We start from the raw sequence: 14,777 nt of genomic DNA on the forward strand, positions 1-14,777 counted from the left end.
ATAAGATAGACATCCTGTCTATATTATTTAATCCTGGGCTAAAATTGCAAATATTTATTGGGTGAATGAAAGAGATAATATTGTATTAAGGAAATATACATGACTAGATCAGTACACCTAGTCTTGTACATCATCATGAAAATAAACTCCAGAATCTGGGGGTAAAATTAGGAAACAGAAAAAAAGTTACTCGATAAATAAAAAGAAACAAATAAGGGCTAGGGTAAGTAAAATCATTTCTTTTGGTCGAGAGATAAACTTTTTTCACTCAATAATTATTTACTGAACATTCACTGTGCATCTAATATTGTGCTTAATTATGAAACTACAAGATAAGATAAACTTATTTTAGTTTCCTTCTTAAAACTGGGAACAAAGAATTAGTGAGGTGAATAAATGAATGAGTGAATGATGAATGGATGAGGACAAAGACCAATAGAAAAGTGCCTATTTCCAAAGCAGCAGCAAAGTTAAACAGTAAAAGCAGAAGGAAATGAGAATGTGTGCGAGTGCATGTTAATAATACTATACATTTAACTGCCTAATGGATTTGGGAACTCGTTCAAATTATTACTAAATCAAAATTTAAAGCCAATACATAATTAATTTTAAATTTGCACTTAATTTGCATTTGCAACATAAATAAGAGACCACATATGTCACAGCATCACCCAGCTCATGCATTGAGTGCAGTAAGCAGTAAACATTCCTTTTTAAGACAGGGAAAAGACATTAAAGAACCATGACTATAAATCAAAGTCAAAAGTTTTTAAAGTAAAGAAAAATCCAATTATTTGAGAGATATTTAAGTTGTGTTTAGGATAAATTACAAAATACAGGCAAAAATCTATTCTAAAGAAAACCTATTCCCTTCTCCATCAAGTCCATGTTGAAATTATTTGATATACATTTTTACAACAATTTCTGAATGGAAATTGACCCGGGTGGGATAGCTGTCTAAAGATACTGAACAATTTTCACGTTTACCTCAGAAATGCCTTATCCCTTGGGTGAAATATGGTTGACACTATTCCCCAAAAGAGTATAAGGATTAAAGTGTACATAATTCAAATTCACTAAACTGTCAACAATGATGCAAGATTATTTTTATGTAATGGCATTTTATAGATGTGACGTGTCCAGGGTCATTTTTAATATATATATATTTCAGCCCTAGAGTAAAAAAAGACTAAACTCTCATTTTAACTTTATTCTTGATTTCTTGATGTCCCTCCAAGTAAAACCTTCTTTTTTACAGAACGTTCACTATTTAAGCACATAGCCAGAACTGAGGCTCTAGAGGAAGTTCCTGCATACCAAATTTTTGAGGGTAGCCTTATCTATCTTTCCCCTTGGAGACACTATTCACTCGGTAGCTGTAAAGGGTCATTATAGGAATATGTGCCAATCAAAGGATTCAGAACCCAAAAGAAACCAGAGATAAATTAATGATAAACGAGCATTGAAATGAAGGAAGATATCAATTTGCTGTGGATTATCTTTCTGTTCCACTGTTGCTTGCAGTATGTGTGTGTGTGTGTGTGTGTGTGTGTGTGTGTGTGTGTGTGTGTGCACGCGCGCGAAGGAGCCCACCACACACACATACACGCATACTCTACGGTAACTATGAAAATGTAGCACTTTCTAAAGATACTGTGTTTTTTTTGTCTTGCAAGGGAATTTGGAAGGGAGAGGAAAGAGCAGCACACCATTAAAAGGGAAGGTGATGATGAGTATATATTAATCTAGGAGGAACTATCCATTAACAGTTTTCCCTTATATTAATCATATTGATGATGAAAAAGTGACGGTCACTATAAAAACTGTTTTTTAAAAGTAGTCTCAGAAGAAATACAAATTGAATTTAAATTACAAAATTTTCTGAAATGGAGATTATACATGGAATGTTCCATTTCCTGGTTTCTCCTGCTCTTTTACTATTAAATATTAATTCAAGAGTGTTTCTAGCCTTTGGAAAACAATTTGAGTTGAGAGAAACTTCACCATATGCTCTGCTTACTCAGGCAGTGTAAAGCAAAGTGCTGAGCAATTATATGGTGGATTTGATCAATTTTGACAGCCAGTCTTCAAACTCAAGCCAGAATGCCCTGCTTTTCCTTCCGCAGCAGGTTTTGGAACTGAATTACGTAACAAATTGCATCAAATTTCTACTTTACCTTGGCAATGATCTCACAAACCCTGCAAGTACAAAATGACTTTTGTGATCAGCTTTAAAAAATTTGTGTGTCATGGTTATTTTACAATTTCTATATTAAAATACATAGTCAAAATAATGATAGATAAATGCGTTTAAATAAGCCTTTTGACATGCTCTGGACTGTCTTGCACCCACATCATTCCAGAATGTCACCTTTCCTCAATTACATAACTTGTATTTGCCAAATATAGTATTTGATTAGAGGATCCTAGTACGATTTATAACCCAATAAATACAAATTAGTTCAGAAAGTTCTTCTCATCCTTTGCTTGAAACATGTCCAAGAATCATGTCGATTATCTGGATCATTTCCTTACTCTATTACTGTAATCATATAAAAATTCATGGAATTCACATTGACAGTATCTAGTTTATAGTCATATATTAGTGAAATTGAAGTCCTCTAAATATGAAGGCCATTAACATTAAATAGTCAGTGATTCTATAATAATTCAAACCTGAAAAACTCTCTAGAGAGCATACAAGGGGGTGTGCCACCGGCTTTGGATACTCATGAGGCTAAAGCAATCTCTCCAAAACTTCTTAATGTGCAATGAGCATTTTAACTTAGAGATAAATAGACATAAAAGAGAGGGATGGGATCTTACTTCTGAAATGAAAGAAAATTAACTTTGGGGCATTTTATCTTTCATGGCAAATTATGGAGCAGTGCCAGCAGGCCACAGATGTATACTTCATGAAGAGCCTAAAAAGACATCTGTGAGGCAGGGGGAAATTGTACTTTAGATTCACAGTGTAATTTAGTAATGAAATGTCAACCACACCCCAGATGAATGTTTCAAATATACAAAGAAAACAATAGAAAAAATATATTTTTGTACACCTTTTCTTTCTCAATGCCAGGTTAATGATACTCAAATATTCTAGCTCATACATACTAGTGGACAAATTAAATTGAGAGAAAAAAGGACACAAGAGTGAGATAAAGAACAGAGAGAGAGAGAGAGAGAGAGAGAGAGAGAGAGAGAGAAAGAATTTGTAATGGCAGAGAAAAAATACTTTAGAAACTTTCTGTGTTATAAGTTGTCAAATATTTACAGGAAATAAATATACCTCCTTGGAAAATACCTTTCTTATGATAACACAGTATGCAGTTCCCTCCACCCTACCACATTAAATAAATTACTTTATTATTTGTTAGTTTATTATAATTTTTTTTGCATTCAGTTTTTGTTTATTGGTACACACCAATTTGTTAAATTATTTTTTCAATTACAGTTGACATTCAATATTATATTAGTTTCAGGTGTACAGCATAGTGGTTAGACATTTATATAATTTAAGAAGTGATCCCCTGGTAAGACTACTACCCACTTGGCACCATACATAGTTATATCAATATTATTGACTATATTTCTTATGCTGTTCCTTATATCCCCATACTATTTTGTAATTGTCAATTTTTACTTCTTAATCCCTCTACCTTTTTCTGAACAGGGACTGAGTTTTATCACCCCTGCATCTATTCTTTTGGTACATGCACAGTACCTGGCACATGAGAAGTCCCCAATAAATATTTGTGGAGTAAAATAAAGCATGAATAATATTCTACTTTAAAAAGTTACTGATGGTATAAATGTTTGACAGTCTAATATCTTTTTACTGTGATATTTCCAACGTGAATTATAAATTACTAATATGCCCTAAGGCTGATCACATTTTGAAAGTAACTCATGCAGATTATAGGACCTGGCATCCCAGCATATGCTGAGAGCTACGGCCATGATATCCTTCCTCTCTTAACGTGCATTCAAGAAAGTCTGTCAGTTGGAATATCACCATTTAATAAGAAATTATTTCAAACCTTAAGAAAACACATTTGATGTGGAAATAAAAAGAAAATTATGCCTTTTTTGTTCTTTAACTTTTTTTTTTCCTTTTGAGATGGATTTGGGTTTGGCCATTTAGAAGCTGGAGGGGATTTAAAGAGTAGTAAAGCCCCTAATGAAAGTAAAGCATTTGATGAAAGTAGGAAGAAACGACCACAGAAGTAGGTATCAAAATATAAGACGATAGTAAGGTGAGAAACCAGAGAGAAGAAAGGAGTGATAGTAAAGAGATCTGCAAATTATTTTACACAGTTTATATGAATATATATGAATATATATAAATATATATTAATATATATACACATATATATGAATATATATATATACATACATGTGTATATATATATATATATTTCTGATGAGCAATTTAGTTTTATAGAATATTCACACTGAGATACTCCAACTGTTATATATCAATTTAAAATATGATTACATAGATTCACAAAATTACTAACCTTGTTTGGTACAATTGATTTGGGTTTCATCACTGAAGTCTCCACAGTCATTGTCACCATCGCAGGCCCAATGGCCTGGAATACATCTGCCACTGGAACATCTGAACTGATTATCAAAGCAAGAGTGAACACAGCCAACCTCATCACTCCCGTCCCCACAGTCGTCATCTGGAAAGAAACATCAATATCAAGGTCGTGAAAACTGATCCAAGGAAAATCCTTTTCCTATGAAACATCTAACTTGTATTCTTTTGTATACAGAGTTTTCTTTTGTTATTGAAAATAAATGATAAATCAGGGACAAACCTTTCCCATGAAGAGGGAGAATTATATTCTATCTTTATATTGCTTTACTTCTGATTTAATATCAACTACTAAACTAAGAGAGAGAGAAAAAAAAAACACCTTGAATTTGAATGTTGAAGCTTACTTTTTATTTCACTCAGAAATGACTAACCACTGACCGAATGAATCTATGCAGCATGAAATAATTATGAAGTGGGAGGATGATGGTGATTGTAGGAATTTTATGAAATAATATAGCTGGTAATGTAATTATTGTGGAAAATTATTATTACGTACCTACAATATTAATGCCCCAGAATTTATATCTTCAGTTCAGTCCCACATTCTCCATTCTCCAACAAGAGGGCCCAATGTGTACCCTTCCCTCACTGGCTCCTATGTGTGTATTTGTATGGGAAAATATTTGTACACTATCATTAGTAATGATTTATATTCTTTATTAACAACTGTTGCAGAAAGGAAGGGAGAGGAATGTGAAGTGAGAATAGATTACATTGAAATGAATGGCGGAGAATGCATCAATCTAAACATAATTCATTTATCTGTATTTGGCATAATTTAGCATAATGATACAATTGAGTATAAGAAAAACACAACACTTGAGCAGAATAGGTAAAGTGACGGAATTGAGGCCATCATGGGTAATTTATACACTACTGCATCCTGGGTTTTAGAGAATCTTGCATAAATACTTTGGGGAATTGGAATTGTCCAGGTCACTTCCTCAATTGTCCCCTTTTCCCTTAATGTTTGTAGACTTAGACTATGTCCAGCATTATTTCTGAAAACAACTGTCTATCATAGCCCATGGGAAGGGTATTGAGCCCCATTATCCTAAATGCTAATCCCTATCGATGTGCCAGCTGCCCTCTCACCATTTGTTCTTGCCATTGTGCATGGCTCTACAAGCTTCTCTCAGAAACCACCCGTGAAGGAGGTGAAGCTGCACAGAGCCAGGCCCCCAGTCAATCAGTGCAGAACAGTGAATATTTGGTACTTGCCAGCGTCGCAGTGCCATTTGCTGCTAATGCACCTTCCGCTTTTGCATATAAATTGAGTGAGTGGTTCACAAGTTGGGAATTCTGTGAGAGATATAAAAAACACCCAATAGGATTTTATTGACTGTGCTTGACTTAATTTGTATCTCATTTGCTAATGTGATCAGAACTTCACCCTTGTCCTCCATAAAAGGCACAGAGGAAAAATTTAGATGAATACATACAGTGACAGTAACTTCTTGAGGACATAGGATACACATACTTTTAATATCTTTTAAATCAGCATCCTTTCTAGTGACCAAAAGCCAAGGAAAATCGTTTGATGAAGAACTGTTTGAATTCATTATACTGCAAGTAAAACGAAGAGATGTCAACACCAAGGGCTCAATCTCTTCTCAGAGTAACAGCTTGATGGAGCTCTGTGCTCCAGTGCTGCATATGCTTGAAAGGAGAAAGGCCTTTTCTGAATTCAGAAGGCCAAAGTAGGGAATTAGATCTGACTTTGCCTCTGAGAGATGTCAACATCACAGGTTGAAAGTAAAAACAAAACAAAAACAACTCAATAAAATCAGTTTAGTTGCTATCACACAATTACAAAGATTAAATTTCATGATTACTAAACCCACATATTGAGATACAAATTTTAGGACAAATTTAACCTTTTTAACATCAAAAAAATGTGATTAGCATCTAAACGATTCAAAGACAGAAACAAAAAGGAGGCAATCCTTTCTGTTTTATATGTAGAAATATAAGACTTTATCAAAAGTTATCCATATAGCAACCCAACAAATATTCTGAGATATAAGAGGAGACACTGAAAATAAAAGTGAGTATGACCAAGGCATGATTTAATATTTACTTCTAAGAGAGTTTTCTTACTTTATGTGACAAGATAATGAAAACTTATATTTATATTTCAATAATCAACATAAATGTTGTCAAAAATATGTTTTCCTCCTTAGAAAAGTATGTTTGATGTTTAGAAGCTGTACCGTAGACATAAATCAGGGACTTTAAACCAAGTCTCAATGCAAGCTATGGTTCAAATGAGTAAAGAGCTAAACGCAGACTCTAAGAGTCAATGAGATCTAATTTTTAAAATGTAACCTTACATCGTTTTGCATCTCTTAACAGGTTAATTTACATTTTAAAATCTCTCTTCTGTAAACTTAGGAGCATATTAACCACCATCACAGATTTTACTAAAAAAGAAAAAAAAAAAAATCAACCGAAGCAATTTGGAAACTTCTGAAATTTGGTGGATACTTCACTTGTTGGGAAATTTTCCATGTGACCTTTAAGATTTTTTTCTATCTCAGATTTTAGGTCTGAAAAACAGCCAAAAAAAAAAAAAATCTGTAAATTAGCTCCTGAAAGGTGAAAACTTATACAATGAATAAGATAATCTAAAAATCCAGTGTATCTTCAATCTCTAAGAAAATGAGTCATATACTTTCTGCCCACTACGAGATACATATGTGCATATAACGCATATTGTATATAGTTATATTTAATAACTGATTTATTTTTCTATAATACTTAGTTACATCATTTATCTTGGTAATCTTGTTTTCTGAAATAGTTTATAGGAACAAAAAGCAAATTGTAAAAAGAAAAACAATTGTGAAGTATAAGAAAGCATAGGGCAAATCACTAAAAAGTGCAAAGGCATTAATTAAAGGGGCGTATGTAAGGGAGTAAAGTTACTAATGTTTTTATTCCTGTTTTCTTATCAAAACTATGTGACCTTGTGTAAACCACACAGCTTCTCTGGTCATAGATTCTTGGTTTGGAACATGATATCTCAGGTCTAATAATCCTAAAGATCAAGAAGTCAGAAGAAACATCATCTAGAAATGCACAACATACTTAAAGCATTTAATGTAGCAAAAAATAGGGTTCACCACCTGAATAACTCCTGGGATTATAACAGCATTCCCATAAGAAACATAACTGAATTTCAGAAAAATAGAATAACTTGTAAATAAATACATGTTAAAAATTATCTTTGGCTTTTCTCTGCTTAGTAATGCAGTCAAATGAGCAATACATTTTGGAAAGGGTTCCATCGAAAATTAAACACATAATATAGGGCACCTCATTTTTCACTAATGTTGGAAAAATTCTTTATCCATGATTCCTTAGTATCTAATCACTTACATTTGATGGTGATAGAGAAAAGAGATCTAATGACAATATACTTTCCCCTAAAAATAAAACAAAACCGAAGTTCTTAAAATAAATTTAACACTTTTCTTGTCCTTCTATGTTATCATTAATTAAAAAGTTGAAAATAGTGTATAAACATTTCAGTTTGTTTCTGGACACTTGTTTTGATAAAATACCATCATGGATTCTTATACAGTATGTGATAGACTTAAACATTGCACATCATCTTTTCTTTTTCAACTGTACATTAATATTCTTTAAATTTTTATCTTTCTTGGGACACATATTGCAGGACACTTGGAAAAATTACATGATTAACTCCGATAAAGGAAAAAAAAATATGAACCAAAGTGGCTTACATTTCATCACGTTACAATTATAATACTGAAAAAAAGTATAATTTATTTCTGTAGTTACTTCAGCCTCATAGAATATTTAATATGGATTAATGGACTGTTAAAAAATATTCTATTGTTGCAGATAGTATGCTCAATTTACCTATTATATATTTCACTAAAAATTTATGGCCAGGTTATATGTACCCTCTTATATAAATTACAATTTTTTTTTTTTTCTCTTTCAAGGGCAATCATGGTTGGTATAGTACTTACATTTATCCAGCATACAAAGCTTAGAGGAATGTTTCTCAGTGAGGTAGTTTTCAGATCCAATTTATGTTTCTTTCCTGTCTTTAACCTAGGAATTTTCATACTTATCTCCCTCGTTGGCCTCACAATGGATATTTCTAAGTAACTTATTACTAGGGTCTGAAAATGCAGTTGTCATAGCTTTGTTTGAGAGCATTAGTCCACATCTTATACATATGAAAATTGCCTTTATGATTAATTATGTGGAAAATGTACAGAAGATTCAAGTTAAAATAAATGACAAACTAAGAATAATTTAGGGGCCCAGGGTTAGGAAGGTGTTGTCTAAACCTGAAAGAGACTATAATATATTACCTATTATCATTTATTGAGTGTGAGGTACTAGGCTAGCCACATAAATGCATTACCTATATTTTTTACTATAGCCCTGCAACTGTTATTGCTAAACCCAATTTGTAGAAGGAAACAGCTTAAGTTGCCTAAGGATACACCACTGTATAACCAGTAAGTGTCAGAGTAAAATATGAATACTACTCTGAATAATTTAAAAAATACATCATTTTTTTTCACTATGCCATGCTGATCATACCAATACTTTTAAAAATTTGTAGCATAAAAAAATGTTGGGAAAGATGAAAAATTTAACTCTTCTTTCTGTGGTTTATGTCTTCCATTTAAAATAATTTTGATTTTACCTATTCTGATGTATAAAATTAAATATAGTTATTAAAATAGTACATTTTAAAATTATACATAATATAGGAATACATTGTTTAAGAATATATATAATATTTCCAGATACTGACACTAGCTGTGTCTCTACTAATTAATACTTATAGAGGGCAGATTTCAAAAGATCCAATAGGGTAAATATTATTTGAAAAGAAAATATACAGGAACAGTGTACCAAAAATCATCTTCTATATTTCTGCTCTTTCTTGTTGTTACATCAAACCTTGTTTTACATATTACATAAAATGTCATGTGTGAAAAACATAGGCTTTGCAGGCAGCCAAACCTGAGTTTAAATACTGACTTCATTACTAACTAATGTGTGACCTTGGGTAGCTGCTTATCATCTCTAATCTCATATTTCTACTCTGTAAAATAGAGCAAAAACTACAAGAAAACTTTTATTCATTCACAATATTTTATTGAGAACTTTATACCAGATAGAGTTCTAGGTCTCAGAGATACATCACCCTGAATGAATGTATGAATGAATGAATGAATGAAGAGAATACAATAGTGCTAGGCACGGGATAAAATGTTAAGCACTCTTTTCTCAGAGTGTTTATAATTTAATAGGAAAGAATTTGTAATATAATTAAAGAAGTGACTTCAATAAATTTCTCATATATGCTGATATAGGCAGTACAAGGTATTATTGCAACAATGACAGAGCATCTAATCTTAGATATTGTACCCTGGAATAAGTGATAATATAAGCTGATATAAATGATACATTCAAGTTAAATCAGATACACAGGAGGGGAAGGGTTGTTTTAAGACTATTCCAGACAGACAACATTCCTGAAGGCCCAAAAGTCAGGGTATATAAAATGTTTGAGAAACTGAAAGAATTTTGAATGTGCACAATAAGGTGTAAGATAGAAGTAAAATTTTAGGAGCTACAAATAGGCATGAGAGAGATTTGGAAATGATTACTATTGATATAATGAAGACTTGATGTCAAAAAGAACCCTTAGGGAGGTTATGTAGAATGAGACTAATAGAAGAGTTAGGAAACAATATCAAACAGTTCTCGCAATACGGCAGACAAATGAGAAGTGCTCGATAAACTAACAAGTAAACATTTTAATACACAGGTGAATGTGTAAAAAAGTAATATAAATTTTCAGAGTCTGGAAATGAATTGGGTCCTGAAAACTAGAACAGTCAGTGAAGTATAACTTGTGTGTGTGTGTGTGTGTGTGTGTGTGTGTGTGTGTGTGTGTGTATGTGTGTATGTAATTTTGCCTGCAAAGGGAATAGAAGAAAACCTGATATATAATCTAGATGATTGGGTTTTAAGGTCATTATTGGACAGATGACATTTCCTTAGTTCCACGGAAAGTGTGGATCCCAGCAAATATCCATGTCCCACAGCGATTAAATCCTCAGTGCAAGGGTGGATTAGAGAACATCTCCTCCCAGTCCAAGGAGATGTATCAGCCTGGACTGTGAGTGGAAAACAATGTATAGTGCACTCATGAAAATTTAGACATTGTTCCTGACTTACAATTTTTCGGCTTTACAAGAATGTGAAAATGATTCACATTTAGTAGAAACAGTAGTCTGAATTTTAAATTTTGATCTTTTCCTGAGCTAACAATATGCTCTATCATATCTTCTTGTGATGGGCAGTGACAGAGAGCTGCAGCTCCCAGGCAGCCATGTGATCATGAGGGTAAACAACTGATGTTCTACAGTGTCTTCATTGCGTTAGGTGAGTTTGCCCACTTGTAGGTTAATGTAAGTGTTCTGATCACATTTGAAGTAGGCTAGGTTAAGCTATGATATTCAGTAGGTGAAGGGTATTAATGCGTTTTTGACTTACAATATTATCAACTTAAGATGAATTTACTAGAATGTAACTGCATTGTACGTTGAGGGGCATCTGTAATTATGAAACTGTATCATAAATTCTGCTTTCTGTAGTCCAGGAAACCTCAAGCAAAAATAATCAAGATGAAAATTAATACAGAGCATATAATACTTTAGAGGATTGCCAGGGTGGTCAGAAAAGAGTTGACCCCAAGGCAGGCCTCACTAGACTTTCACAAGGGAAAAAAAATATAAAAGATATGCTCAAAATAATAATAATAACAATAATCTAGAAAAGGTAAAATTCAGCAGAATTACATATATCAGCATCCATAAGATCTTCAGTTATTTAAAAACAACATATCTGGTAGAGACTATAGATTGAAGTCTGGTGGGTACGAGGAAATAGGTTAAGTCCAAATTTAATGAAAAAATAAAGACAAAAATGAAATCCATGTAAAAGACACTCTAATAAAATATAGACAGATTCGGAAAAGGAACAAGTAGGGCATTTAGAAATTAAAATCATAGTCTTGGTATTACAAACTGCATGGACAAGTTAAATTATACATTATTACATTTGAAGAGAAAATTACTAAACTAGAAGATAGATCTGAAGAAATCTCCAACGCTGTAAGTCAAAGATTAAAAATAATTTAAAGAGATTAAGAATCATGGAGGATAGACTTAAAAATCATACATATAAAACTAATAGTTCGAAAAACATAAAAAAGAGAAAACAGGGATAAGCAATATTAAAAATATATACTTTCGTTAAATTTTCCAGAACTTATGAGAGACATGACTTTAGATTTACGAAGCAGAATATCTCTTGAAATAAATAAAAAATAAATTCACATATAGAAATGCTGTAGTGAAACATCAGAATGCCAAAAATAAATTAATAAAACTAAATTAGCCTGTACATTATTTACAATATTGAATCAAGAGTCAAAAATCTATCCTCTTCCTCCTTCAAGAAATATATAAATAAAAAGAAAGAGAACATTTTAGAAAGTAATTTACACCATCTCACAGAGAATAATAAAATAAAATTGGAGGATTAGGCAAACACAGAGGAGCCAGAAAAATGTAGGAGAAAAATCAAGAAATATCTTGTCACTGTAGAAAAGAGGAGAAAGTGTTTCAAGGAGAAAGACAGCAGTGGTGAAGGTTGCTCAGATAATATATATATATATATATATATATATATATATATATATATATATATATATATATATATATACATACTGAAGTGTATTACCCAGATTAAGGAAACAAAAACGTTAGTTGTGAGCCTGACAAAGACAGTTTTGTTGGAAAGGTTTGGGAGGAAATAGGTGTAAGTTTTCACTCTACAGCAGATTGAGTGGAATAGGGATACATACATTTTATGCAATTTTTCTAAGAAGTTTGCTTGGGAGGAAAGTAAAAATTAATGTGATAGCTGATGAGAGAAAAAGATTAAGTAGTTATGTTAGTGGTAATGTTTTTTAAGAACGTGAACGTTGAACATACAAAAATATTGATGGGAAGAAACAAGTGAGTGAGAGACTGAAAATATAGTAGAGATAAAAGTTACATCTTCTTTTTTTGCACATTTTAGGGCAGCAGAAAATTTTTCAAAGAATGGATTCATATCTAACAATACTACGTAGCCCTGGCAATTAAAATAATTACTACTAAAATACATCTTCATTCATTTCAATCCAACTATTAAAAATTAAACAATGGATCTAGATTTTTCATCCCAAGAAATAAAGCAATTGCTTTAGTAAATTAAAAATGACCAATAAAATGTGGCAGATGAAATCAACAAAAATTAATTGGTGTGTGGTTTATATCAGAAACCTAAATATTTGAGAAGTATCTCAAATTAATTTTGGTATTTATTTTAAGACTATATTTTGGGACATGTTGGTCATTTTATGTGTATCTATGTATAAGACTACATAGAATAAATATTACAAAACAAAATTTACTTTGAAATGACAAACTATAAAAATTGCAGAAATTTTAAAAACTATATGTCACATGGCATTTTATGATATTTTTCTCATTCTGATTCCTACTCTGGAATTAGTAATTATAGCAGCTTGTAGTCACTAGGACTAGACTCTTCAGTGCCATGAAATAGTAATCAGGTTTCCAGGGATACTTTTTTTGTTTCATTTTTACCCTTTAAAAATTAGTACATTATTAATAAATGTAATTTTTATCAAATTTCTTATACCCATTGACTTTTACTGCAAACAATGTGCTTTGGAATTCCTTGTTCCTAGATCTGTGGTTGATGTCCATTCCCAATCTGATGTAAATATGTTTCATAAACATATATCACATACATCTACATATACACTGTCTAGATTTTATATATATTATCTCATGTGACCTTGGTTTACATATATAATATAGGCATATATGCATGTGTGTGTATATATATCCATATTCATATAAATATAAATATATATATATATATATATATATATATATATAAAATCAATGAGGAAATCAATGCTACTGAAGTCTCTGAAGAATTCCTGTTTCCTTTTGACAGAAATTTAAAGTGATACATTTCTATTAGCACCATAGGAGCAGTTAGAGTTATTATTGCTCAGTGGCTGGTGAGCCAGCAAATAAATTATTTTGTTAGTGCAGAGATCTAGATACGATAGAAAAGCAAAACAATCAGAGGGTTATAGGGATGTAATAGAGAAATGGGTAAGAAGTTAACTAGGAAGCAGGAACTAAATAACTGATATTAGGAGAGTGTTTCGAAAACCAGAATGCATATTAGAATTACCTGGACAGCTTTTTAAAACTTCCTATACTTGAGTCTCCATTATAATTCAATTGGTGGTATACAGTTTAATGAAGTACCCCAAGTGTACTGGGTTGAAATGCATGTATCAAAAGGCTATGTCCAATCCTAAACCCCAATACCTGTGGATGTGACCTTAATTAGAAATAGGGTCTTTGCACATGTACTTAAGTAAAGGATCTTGAGATGAGATCATCCTGGAATAAGGGTGGGCCCTAATTCTGGTGACTGCTGTCCTTATAAAATAACACAGAGGGAATTTGACAGAGTCACAGGGAAGAGAGCCATGTGAAGGAGACAAGAGTTTGGACTTGTGATACCACAGGCAAGGAAACCCAGGAGCAAACAGAAGCCAGAAGAAGCAAGCGAGGTTTCTCCCAGAGAACTTTCAGAGGAAGCCCTGCTGACACCTTGATTTTGGACTTTTGGCTTCCAGATATGTTAGAGTAAAATTTCTGTTGTTTTAAGCCATCACATTTGTGGTAATTCGTTGCAGCAATCCTCACAAATTCTAATTTGTATGGAATGTTGAAATCACAAAGTTAAAATTTTCTGCTCTTGTTTTAGGGAAAGAACCGCATAAGGTGCTTTTCCCAGACTACAGATTCCTGGATTTTAAGATCTACTGAAAGGGAATCTTTTGGGAAGGGACAGAGAAGCCTGGGAATTGTTATTAGTAGCAGGCACCTCTGGTGATTCCTACCCTCAGGCATGAATGCGAGATAAATATTTAGTTAGACCAAGGAACTAAAAGCTGTTTTAATAATTTCTGCCTATGGCTTTAAATATACCTTACAGTGGC

General features: G+C 32.4%; 1 protein-coding gene across 7 annotated transcripts in view; it reads right to left on the reverse strand.

Moving 5' to 3' along the window:
* Positions 1-14,777, reverse strand: part of LRP1B (LDL receptor related protein 1B) — a 1,877,633-nt gene that overhangs the window by 710,656 nt on the left and 1,152,200 nt on the right. For all 7 annotated transcript variants that reach the window (XM_081051911.1, XM_081051912.1, XM_081051910.1 and 4 more), the window contains exons 19-20: positions 5,831-5,911; positions 4,524-4,691 (exon numbers count right to left, since the gene is read on the reverse strand). In XM_081051911.1, coding sequence (XP_080908037.1) covers positions 4,524-4,691; positions 5,831-5,911 — 249 coding nt within the window. The remainder of the gene's footprint in view (positions 1-4,523; positions 4,692-5,830; positions 5,912-14,777) is intronic.

Source organism: Rhinolophus hipposideros (assembly GCF_964194185.1).
Source record: "Rhinolophus hipposideros genome assembly, chromosome: 6".
Taxonomy (NCBI): domain Eukaryota; kingdom Metazoa; phylum Chordata; class Mammalia; order Chiroptera; family Rhinolophidae; genus Rhinolophus; species Rhinolophus hipposideros.